At 37.2% G+C, this 12210-nt stretch overlaps 1 protein-coding gene and 1 pseudogene across 1 annotated transcript in view; one reads left to right on the plus strand and one right to left on the minus strand.

The window, feature by feature from the left end:
- KIF13B (kinesin family member 13B) overlaps positions 1–12210 on the minus strand; it is a 170511-nt gene that overhangs the window by 47656 nt on the left and 110645 nt on the right. The window contains exons 22-29 of the mRNA XM_054576032.1: positions 11451–11621; positions 10035–10192; positions 8891–9023; positions 4575–4721; positions 3949–3978; positions 2396–2495; positions 1727–1853; positions 918–973 (exon numbers count right to left, since the gene is read on the minus strand). Of these exons, the coding sequence (XP_054432007.1) occupies positions 918–973; positions 1727–1853; positions 2396–2495; positions 3949–3978; positions 4575–4721; positions 8891–9023; positions 10035–10192; positions 11451–11621 (922 nt within the window). The remainder of the gene's footprint in view (positions 1–917; positions 974–1726; positions 1854–2395; positions 2496–3948; positions 3979–4574; positions 4722–8890; positions 9024–10034; positions 10193–11450; positions 11622–12210) is intronic.
- LOC129072601 (uncharacterized) lies at positions 9226–9350 on the plus strand (annotated as a pseudogene).

Consider the following 12210-nt stretch of genomic DNA (forward strand, 5'->3'; position numbering starts at 1 on the left):
ACACCCTAAGGATATCCAATGTTGCCCATTCAGGATACTTCATTTTAATACATAGTTTTTCTGCACATGTTTTAATAATCTGCTGGCTTTGAACTTATTTTCACTCTTTAATCTGTCTTTTCATTTTTTTCCCCTCCTCAGACTGAGTATATGTAAAATGTAGCCACATCCAAAATATTTTATGACAGAAAAATGTCACAAAAAAATGACACATTAAAAAATAGGCATCCCTGACTTGCATGGCTCAGTGGGTTGAGAACCGTCCCACAGCTGAAAGGTCACCCATTGGGTTCCCAGTTGGGGCACATGCATGGGTTGCAGGCCAGGTCCCTGGCTGGGGGCATGTGAGAGGCAGCCGACTGATGCTTCTCTCTCATGTCAATGTTTTCTCCCTCTCTCCCTTCCTGCCCCCTCTCTAAAAATAAATAAATAAAATATTTTTTAAGATTGGCAATATAGGAATGAATGACATAAAGGCTCACAGAAGTGAGAAATTTATTAGGTAATGCTAAGGAAACACCAGATAAAAGAAAATAGGCTACGCAAGCAATCACTAGTTATTAGTCATTTTTCAGAGAGAAATTTTTCCTAAGAATTTAAGAAGAAAGTATTTTAAGTTCAGGAAAACTGTGCTTACCTTCCTAAACTGATGGAAGAACAAAGCCCACACATAGCAACATGGGTTGTAGAATGAAATGTGAGAACACATCACAATGAAACATATCTATTACTGTTACAAAATATTGTTCTTACAGAAAACTCATGCTTGGCCAGGTAGCACAGTCCTTTGGCACATGTAAAATGAACCCTAACTTAGGCTTAGAGAATTGACTAAATTCTTACTTCATTCGAATCTAAGTTTTGCACGGACACTAATTCATTAGAGGTAAGCCTTCAGAAAGCTCCCCCTGACTTACCATTTAAGTCAAGGAATATAACAGGAATATGAGTTTCCATCCCAGGAACCGGGGTCCTAAAACATAATGAACAAATGGCATCTCAGATAAAGCAGACCGTCTGGGCAGCATGTACTTCGTGACACAGCCGCAGTACAAAGTCAGAGCTGCCCCAGGTCAGGCCAATCACAGCTCTGCTGTTGGCTTTGCTATAATTTCACAGCAGAGATGCTGCAGACTTGACTGTATGTGCTGCGTCTCTTCACCAGTGCTCTCGTGCATCATTACCACGTGCTCTGAAACTAGATCGCAGTCTTCTAAGACACACAGATCTGTTTATAAATGAAGCTCCCTTGTGTAAAGTTACTTTCTTATAAAATTATATACTTAAGGGCCCCATATGGCTTCATTTACTATTTTTAATTTCTATAAAGTAGCACAGAAATTTGCTGACAGTACAGTTTTAGAGAGCACCAAAACCAAAAACTCCTAGAAATGCAATTTTATGATGACCGAACGGTCTTTTAAGGGAATGACCCAAGGAATTAACATATTAACTATTTTTTTAAATGCTAAGTGCACTCATACTAAATATTGATTTAGATTCTCAGAAATCTTAATTATTTGAGCCAATAACAATATTATTTAAAAAATAGTTTTAGGCCATCGTTATTCCAACTCATGAAAATAATTTAACACTTCCTCTAATTCAGACAACTTCTTTCTCATATGCTATAATGAGTCTTCCATTAATTAAAGCGTAGGCAAAACTCATACGGAAAGCAGTCAGCTCACTGAGAGCCTTAGGAGACACACGGTGGCATTCATACCATTCTGCTGGGGCCCCTGGAATGCCACTGCCAGCGGAGGGGACCATGACTGCGTTCCTTTCTTCGGTGAGAGTCAACCTCATCTCTAGCAGTTGAGCTTCGCGGTCAGCATCATCCTCTGTTTTATCTAGAACATCAGGCATGAGGATCCAATAAAGGTTATCTCACTTGCTACTTATACTTTTGCCCTGTGTAACGACAGCCTTCTCCATTTCAATTATTGGTCAATGAGGGTTCACTATAAACTTATGACTTCCCTAATCCAAGATAAATCACCCATCACAAGAAAACTCTAAGTGAGAGCGGTTGGTGCGCTCCAACAGAGGCCATCCTCTGTTCACTGAGGAGCACGTGAATGGTTTCCTCCAGAGTCTGAAGATTCAAGGGCTTCTGGACAATAAATCAAGAAATGTTATTTTTGAGGGATAATATTTACTTTGTGTACTGTATTTTCTCTTTCTCAGTTGGGGGTTGTGGGAGACCTACGCAAAGACATCATCACAATTAGATGAATGTTCTTTTGAAAGGATATGACACAAATAGCCTTCCTATGTTCTGGCCATCCCCATAGCTGATGTGTTCACCTACTTTTAATTTACGTGGATGCAAATGGGGATTAATTATGCCCTGATGCAGTGGGAAGGGAAATATTTAACTTGTTTTTCCTACCATGTTTACTGACAAGCTTTTGTAGTTGTTGATCTAAGTATTCCTGACGTTTTGTTAACGCATTTAGCCATTTTCTTCGTAGTCTCTCTAAATCCCGATCCTGGAAGAAAACAAGGGAAATGATAGTAAATATAATGTGTACACAATATATCTGAAACACATGCTGTATCTTACCTTACTCTAATGTGCTTTGAAAATGTTAAATATTATTACTAATGTCTTTATTACCACCATTATTTGACTCCAACCACTATTCAAAATAGAAACTTTCAGAAATTAAAGCATTACTGTTCTAGAGTAAGTCTTTCTGAAAGGCGATTCTCTGAAGTCCAGAACCATTTTTTTTCCCTATTGGCTAAATGTATAGAACTCTAAGCTCTAAGCTCTTACAACTAAGATCTTCTACAAGATCTTTATGCTGGATAAAAAATCACAAACGTTATTCAGTAATCTTCGTATTTATGTCCCTTAGAACCATCATAACAACTCTTCAAAGTTCTTCACTACAGCCTTCGACATGTTTCATTAGTCTCTGCAAACAATCTTTATATGCTTCTTTCCCTTCTTTTGGCGGGAGGAGGAAGAGGGAAGAGGCGGCATTATCAACAGCCAAACAACCCTACCAGTCAACACCTGACTGTATACCAATCTTACCTCATTTCCTTTTGTAATAAAGTTACAAGACTGGGTAGATCAGTGGAATGCTGTGGAAGTGGTGTGTATCTGGATTTCACTAAGGCACTTAACCAAATAGCTCAAGACATTCTTGTGGACAAGATGGAGAAACGTACAATGAATCTACTTGGATGAAATCAGAAATGACTGAAATATCACATCCAAAGAACAGTGATTAATGGAATAATGTCAGCTTAAAAGAGGTCTCTGTTGTTGTGCCACAGGACTTTGTATTTAACCCTCTCTGATACAATGTTTTTATCAGTGACTTATATAGGAAGGCAGACATTTTTATCCAATTAGAATGATGCAAAACCAGGAGAGTGACTACACTGGATGACATAATGAAGATCCTAAGAGCTCTGAGCTCCTGACAAGACTAACAAGATAAAACTTAACAGACACAAACAAAATCTTGCAGGGGATTAAAAAAAGGGGGGCCAGGAGGAGAAACAAAACCAAACCTGTATGACTCCATGCAGTGGGGAAGAAAGGCCTGCCTTAAAACAAGAAAAATCTCTAGGCACGAGGCTTGACTGAAGATCAGTGTGGCACAACTCTTACAGGAAAAGGGGTAGGTGACGCCACCCAAGGGGAGACAAAGCAAGGAAGAGAATCTGAAGAGACAGATCTGTAGGGAACCTGGATGGGGACCTCTGGGTTTGGAAAAGGATAATGGTCACAAATGATTTCTCTCCACTATAACAGAGTTTACAGTCCATGACTTTATGAAACAGTCATTGTTCCCTACACTGTTTAAATTAGAGAAAAATATTTGAATCAAAATTAGTTGTGTAATTATTAAGTAACAGTAGAAGAATGAGTAATTCAGTCCTTTAATCAGGCTCCTCTGATGAGGCTAGCAGGTGCTTCATTACCTGGTAGCTGTCCATGTCCTCCTCTTCCTCCTAAAAGAAACGAATTCATTATGCAGGACCGGAACAATTACCCAAGAATCAGTCTACACTAAGCAGTCTGAATCCTTTCCCATACTTTACATTTTCTAATTTAATGAATACACTGCTTCATCTTCCACCTATGCTCACCCTCACTCTAGGTTTTATAGTTTTCAGGAAGTTGGAGTAAAACCTTGAGCTTCTCATAGGAAAGCGGAAAAACACATATTTGACCTTTTCTGAGTGGTACAATGCTTTCCCTGCTGGGTTTGTAGTCCCACTCCCCAGGGGAAATCAAACACCTGCCAGCAAAGAGTCTTTACACAGCAGTAGGGGGTTTCTGCAGAGGGGTGGTGAAGGGGGAGGTTAGTTTCTGGAGGCTGAGATGTTTTATTAACCCTCAGTTTGCCATGTACCAGGGCAAAACCAATAGTGTGGTGCAATGATTCCATGCAGATACAATACAAAATTTTTTTAGAAGACATCAAAGGAAAACAACATTAACACGGATGGAATAATTTGTGGAAGGCAGGTGTCTGACAGGTCCCCAGAGCCTCTCTCGTCTGGTCGGGCCTTTCACCAAGAACATCATATGCACAGACACTTACATGGAAGATCTCCTGTGTCTTGGGGGATCTGAGGGCTCTAACTTTTACACATCCAATTCCAACAGACAATATACATTCTTCCATCAGAGGTAACGTCCCAGACTCCTGCACAGTCTTCACTTCCACTTGGACTCGCCGGGACTGCCCCTGCATCACAGACAATTTAAACAGTTTCTTAAAAGCAGTTCGATTCATAAAAGTTTGGTATAGAGAGACCCCTACAGGCTGATGTTGGGAAAAGCGTTTAACTTGGAGTCACTAGCTCATCGTACCCTAGATGTTAAACAGTAAGCTACAAATTGAAAAATTAATCATGAAAAATTGTTTACCTTTCAAGCATGTAGAAAGACACAGCACAAATATATAGTTTACACATTTTTCAACAAAAAACATTAAAATAAAACATTCTAATGAAAGAAACGCAAACAGCTAGACAATAAAAAACGTTCAGCTTACTAATTATCAAATAAATATCAATTAAAATTAGCAAGATACACACTTATTTCCACTTCCTAAGCTTGCAATTATCTTTTAAAAAGACAACTTCCAAAATTTCCCAAAGTAATTACATACATTATTGGCAGGAATATAAGTTGATAAAGCTTTCGACAGAGCAATTTGCCTTAAAAAAGTAAGTTTTTCTTGACCCCGCAATTCAACTTTCTAGGAATCTCTTCTAAGTAAACAAACATGTACATATATAAAGAATTGTAATGCAATGTGAAGAATAACAAAAAACTAGTTACAAATTAAATGTATATTGGTAGCTGCTTATACTTTACTATGTAATAAAATATTAGCCATTAAAGTATAGCTATAGAAAAATATACATGATATTTAAAGTTAAAGAGTATGGTGACAGGTGCTAACTAGACTTTCAAAAAAGAGCAGGTTACCAAACCAGCATATGTAATATAATCTGCTTTAAAAAATAAGCAAAGTAGAAATAAAAATTATTACTATTATCCTGGATCCACTGCTTTAATCCCAACATAAAACAATTTTAAACCAAGCTGAAAAATGAGGAGTGACAAAAGAGAACCTATCCCTTCTTAAGCATATTTTCAGATTACTGTTTTGACTGTAAATTTACAATGAATATATTTTTTAAATTCCCAGTATTCCCAAATTATTGACTTCAAAGTTGGTTTATAAATTCTAGAATTGTAAAACATAATTGAAAAGTGGATTTTGAATATACAATTTCAAGTCAGTTACCCTTCCTCTCTTCCATCAGATTTTAATTCGCAAATTCAGATTTTGCATGCATTATCGGTAAAATCAGCTAAGGTAATGACTGATCCTACCAAGCTAGTTTTGAAAAGATAGGTTACTGCTGTCTTTTGATTAAATATTTTCCAAGGACTATGCATCAGGTATTTTGTGAAAAGAGTACCTCAGAAAACAGTACCTTAGAAACATTTTAATTGTCTAAAATAGTTTAGTCATTTCAATTAGCTACCTTGTGTTTATTTACTTTGAAGAGACAAAGTGGTCTCTTTTCATTTTTGAAGTTGATTTTAGAGAGAGAAAGGGAAGAAGGGAGAGGGAGAGAGAGGGAGTGAAAGAGACAGAGAGTGAATAAGAGAGAGAGAACCCAGAGAAACATCAATTTGTTGTTCCTCTTACTTGTGCATTCATTGGTTGATTCCTGCATGTGCACTGATCAGAAATCAAACCTGCAACCTGGTTGAATAGGGCCAATGCTCTAACCAACTAGGCATCCCAGACAGGCTGAAAGTGGTCTATTTTATATGTGTGCCCAAATGTGAAAGGTGAAGTACCTACTTGTATACTTTGAGGAGGATTCAAGATAAGGAGAGGAAGAAAAGGAGGGGAAAGATCCAGGAATGGCTAAATGTCCCATAGAAAAATATGTGTAAACTACTAGATTGAACTTCTTGTAACTGCTGATATTGCACTATTTTTTAAATATACAACCAGCAATTTCATATATTAACCTAATCAGTTTTCCTCGGACATTTTACTGTTCAAGAATAGTAGCGACCAAGTTTAAAATATATTAAATCCAATGAGCCTATCACCCAAGGCCCTCCATTAGTCACCTGCCACACTCTTCAGTTGCTGCTTTCCAGCTCCTACCACATGTTATTTTCTACCTAAACTTATCTAATTCCAATCTCTGTAGGTTTATTCTTTACTCTTGCCATTTACATACAAAAAACCTTTCCAGGCTTTGCATGATTCTTTCTGCATTCAGGTCAAGACGTACATCCTTCAAAAAAAGTCTTTCCTGATAAACCCAACATATCTTTGAATACTGATAATAAAGATTGTCAGAACTATGGCAAATACTCAAATATTCCATTTACACTAAACCACAGAAACTTATGTGGTCTGGCCTTCCAGGAGATGAATTTCTAAGGCATCTAAAAAAGATACATATAGTTTTAACAGATGTTCAGAAAAAGATGTTCTTCACACCCTTAAAATTTCTATTTTATGTGTATAACTCATGCTATAATTTAAACTACTTTCCTTTTTCTCTTAGTTCCTTGACCATATATAAATGAATTTACTAAAATTCATTTGCTGGGGTCTGAGAATAAGTGTTTATCATCTTCCTCCTACTAAAACATTCAGGAACTTAAATATTTAAGCAAACTTCCTTTTTCCTTTAATCTTTTCTCATATTTTTCAGTGAATGATTTAAATATTCATTTTCTACAGCTATTCTAATATTTGACTATTTTTCTAAACTATGGAAACTATCATAGGATGCAATGTTCTACTAAATGTTAAATTAATGTAAAGCATAGCAAAAAAAAAAAAAAGTATTTCCAAATCTCCTTCGTAAATTCTATGAAGATATTCTCTCTAACCTTCAGATGGCAGCACAGATGCTCTGCAGATTACAACCTGCCTGGGGTAAGTGACGATTCCCACATACTTCCCTGCCATACTGATCGTACTGACCGCTGGCAGGCACTCACATCTACCTAGTGGCATTCTGTAACACCTCCTGCAGTACCATAAAAAGGTATTTGGTCTTTGTCCTGAGTTCCTGGCAGACAGCTCCTAAAACTCTTGGAGGTTCCTAAGTCTTAAAGTTTATAGGCCCATCTTTCAGTGATGGGACTTTTTAATTTGGTGACTCTTGGCAGGCTACCAGATAGCTTCAAGACGGGTGCTGGTCATCAGAAAGACCACGCCTTGATGAGAAGTTGGAACTTTCGGTCTCAGCTCTCAGGGAGACAGGTGAGAGGAGCTGGAGGTTTGAGTATCACCATAGGCCAATGCTTTCCTCCATCATGCCTGTGTGATGGACACCCATAAAAGTTTACAAAACATGGGGTTTGGAGAGCTTCCTGGTTGATGAGCAAATCTAAGTGCTGGGAAGGTATCATACCTAGAGAGGACTTGGAAGCTCCTCTTCCCTTATCCCATACCTTGCCCATGCAGGCATCTCTTCCATTTGGCTGTTCCTGCACGGTATCCTTTATAATAAACTGGTAACAGTAAGAGGTTTTCCCAACTTTTGTGAGTCATTCTTGCAAGTTATTAAACCTGAGAAGGAGAGTTGTGGGAACCCTCAGCTTTGCAGTGAAGTCAAACAGAAGTGTGGGTAACCTGGGAACCTGAGACTTGCACCTGGTATCTGAAGCGAGGGTAGTCTTGTGATGAATTCTGTACCCTTAAACCTGTGGGGTCGGAGCTAACTCCAGCAGCTGAGGTCCAAGCTGAACTGAATTGGAGGACACCCACTTGGTGCATGCAGAAAATTGGCTGGTGTCAGAAAGAAAAACTACTTCTCGCCTCCCATGTACCAGGCACTGCACTTCATCTACGATATCACTAATCTTCACACCAACCCTACGAGTTGCTATCACCACCTCCAGGTTCCACCTGAGAAAAGGTTCTGAGAGGTTACTGGACGTGCTCATAGACACACAGCTGAGCCACAGGAGACCTAAAGTTGAACCCGAGCACATTAAGACTGGAGGTTTGTTCTTTCTGCCACATCACATTGCTTCTCCTTGTCTTTATAAATATTCCAATGATGCTTAATATGTTTGCCTTACTTTGTACAATTCAAGTTTAAGTGGTTCTTTCCAGCTTATCTCTTTCTTACATAAACCTAACAAAAGCTGGTTTTAAAATATTATAAATAGAAATATTTTTTAAAATTAAAGAAAATACACATGAAGTGGATGATTTTTAATACAAGAAATGGAGTTGGCCAGTCTAGCTTTAATTATCACTGACATTTCTGTAAAAAAAAAAAAATCTAATATTTACCTTTATGATACCAAAGAATTTAAAGTGAACATTCAGAATAATGTTCATAATGTTACCTGCCGGAGCTGGAAGATTCCTCCTGTAGGCACATCCTTTGCAGAAATTACTTCTACAGGGCAGTATTCACCATTCTCATTCTGCTCCAAAATTTGAACCCAGAATTCCATTTTCCTGGTGACTTCACTCCATCTAGGAAATAGTCGAAATTCTTGGAAAGTCATACATTTCTATGTCAATACAGAAGCTTAGGCCCCTACACATGAGAATTAACAATGATGATGACTTCCAAAACAAATAACTTAATAGAATGACCTGTAGTGCAATGAATAATACGCAAGTATGTATTAACAAATATAACTAAAAGCAAACTTAAACAAACAGTATCAGAACTAAGACTACATTTTCAGGGAACATTTCTATAGTTAATTACTAGAGGAGTTCTCTGAACGTGCAGAGCACCAGAACTAGAGATGGTTCTTCATGTTGTTCAAAAATGTATGATAACTACAAATCTATTTCAAAGTGATTATTTAAAAATCTAAATATTGTAACAAGTTGGACAGAAGTACAGTGATTATCTTTTCATAAATAGATAAAGGTAGTGCTGTATGCTTTAGTGGCTTGACAAGTATCTTTGCTCACATCAAAGAGTATCAGGGAAAAAAATCACAATGTCTAATTTAGTATTTGCTAAAACTTTCTAAATGCCAAAAAAAGAGAATCTGGTTCTTATTTATAATAGGTGAAAAGTACAAGTATATGCTCTTTTGGTCATTTCTTTTAACTCTTTTTAAAATCCTGGTCAACAAATGACCCTGCCTCCTCCCCATCACTGACGCCACCTGAGAAGAACTATGAGCAGAAGAAAAACAAGCAAGCCTGACTTCTAGAGTACACCTTGATCCTTTTTCTCTACAGCTGATTAATTAGAAGTAATTCATAATGATAAGCCACTTATTCTCCAAAAATTTATTTCACTCTTTATTCTTAACTACCCATATATTTAACTTTCTTCTATCATTCTTCAAATTTCACTTCTCTACAGAAGTTTAATCGTGCTATTAATATCCTGGCAACACCACCATCTATTCCTGGAATAGTGGTGATGCTGAGGAAAGGACACCTTTTATAAATGGCAGTATTAATCCCTATCCATTTGTAAAAATTATACATGGAACCAGACGGAGATCTAAGATTCACCTGTCCCGAAGACTACGTGTTTTCGCTTGGATAATCCCCAGATCCCACAGGGCTGGGTTTTTCCGAGGATCTGTCACTTTATGGCCATATATTTCAATTGCCAATGCCCCTTCTGAAAGGTGTTCAACAAAGTCTTCAGTGATGTTAACAGAAAACTCCTAAAAGAAAATAATTACAGAAGAGGGAACACTTTCTGGCAACCTTACAACTACTTATAGCCAACATCATATATTTACTTTCCCACAGAAAAAAGAAATAGAAAAGAATGTTTTAGTGACAGAACAGAACTGCTGTTATATTACATCCATAATGAATGCTCACATGGTCTAAGGTTCTAGACTTTAAAAATAATTATAACTCTGATTTTTAAAAAATGTTTCACCTTGAAAATCTATTGTGAAAGACCAGCATTGTATTCTATTTTGTTAGCAATATTGTGGGAGCCGTTTTAAAAAGTATAAACAATATTAAGAATTATAACAATGATCTATAATGTCTTGATGTAAAAGTTATTATATGCAATAAGGTAGCAGTGTGTTAGAAAAAGATTTTTCCCAGTTTTCAGTAAGCTATCCCCAATAATAGGAGGAGAAGGAAATAAATAATTATCATCAGCACAAAAAAAATCACCTAATTTTTAAAATTCTCCCAACCTGCCCATCTTTACATAATACATTTAAGACAGCATTTTGCAATGGTTAAGATTAAGCTATAAAAGAGTTTATTGTTAAAAGTGATAGAATCTCCATCTCTTTCTCTGCCTTGATCTTTAAAATATCAAAGGTGTTTCTAGGTTTTAAACAGATTAGAAAGAGACTTCCCACTTGAAAAAAATGAGATAGCTCAACTGTGCCACAGTTAGGAAAAAAGAACCTAAAATCCGACAGTCCTGGCTCTTCCAGTTGCTGGCCGGGGCACACTGACCTCTCTGAAGCTGGCTGCTTCTGATGAAAAAGGCACAATCGTCAAATACAACTGTGGCACAGAGCAAATGAGAGATCACCTGGAGTGCCTAGAAGAGCACTGGGTGCTCAATAAAGCTAGCTCTGGTCTCCCTTCTGTCTTCACTGACTCTAAACCACTAGTTTCTTAAGCTTTTTAGATGACAATTGTTCCAGTAACCTAATACAAAACATGGATTCCTTCTGGAGAGGAGCACACATATGTATTCACACAAAAGTAGAGTTTTGACTGTGGAGCACTTAAATGCATTGACACTTTAGTTTGGTGTTTCCCCCCCAGCTTTACTGAGATATAATTGACATATAACATTGTGTAAGTTTAAGGTATATTATTGATAACATTTCAGATTTTTACTATAGTACAACCCTAAGAAACTCAAAATTAGGTTCATTTTATTATTTTGTTTTTACCTTAATAAATTAAATATTGGCCAAGTCTGGAAAACAAACTTACATGACAATGATCAAAGACAACCATGCACTGAGGTTCCTTGCTAACAGGAGAGGATGAGGTATCCACTTCGGGTTTAACAAAGACTGGCTCCTGCTGGTCCCAGAAGTTGTATTTGCAGAATACAGAGTGCGACAGATGCTGTGGCAGCCCAGTGGCTTGGAGTATTTTAACCTGAAAGAAAAGGAAGGTTCTGTTCATTTCTAACTCAGAAAGTTCCAAGAAATACTTTGAGACAGACACATGGACTCCAGTCCTGACTGTGTCACTAACTATTGGCTTATGTTTGACCAGATAGATCCCCTTCACTCTGGGACTGTATTTCTGCATCTGTGGAATGGTGGTAACAGGCATATTTAGCAAGAGGTTGACATAGGATAACAGCCTTGACTATAAAGGGGGACGTTTTAAAGCATTTATAGGCTAATGAAAAACACAAATTCTAGTTTCTTATAACATCATCACCATCTTGTAATAATCAACTCAGAAGAAGAAAGTTCTCAAAAATCAACAGCACTCGATGATGCAAACTGGGCCAATGTATATATCATAAAAACAGAAGATTATTAAGAATGATGAATGAAGAACAAAATCAGTGTATAGGCCAGTAAATGGTAAATAGTCAGAAAAAAGGAAAAATATTATTTGATATTTTAAAGTATAAAAAGAAACAAGGTTCTCAAGTAGAATATTACATGCTACTAGAGCATTTTGGGGAAAACTATAAAGGCATAAGGAATGTATACTTTAGAGATTTGGAGGG

This window comes from Pteronotus mesoamericanus, unplaced genomic scaffold (assembly GCF_021234165.1).
Source record: "Pteronotus mesoamericanus isolate MK-2021 breed Mesoamerican mustached bat unplaced genomic scaffold, CSHL_Meso_final contig_32, whole genome shotgun sequence".
NCBI lineage: Eukaryota > Metazoa > Chordata > Mammalia > Chiroptera > Mormoopidae > Pteronotus > Pteronotus mesoamericanus.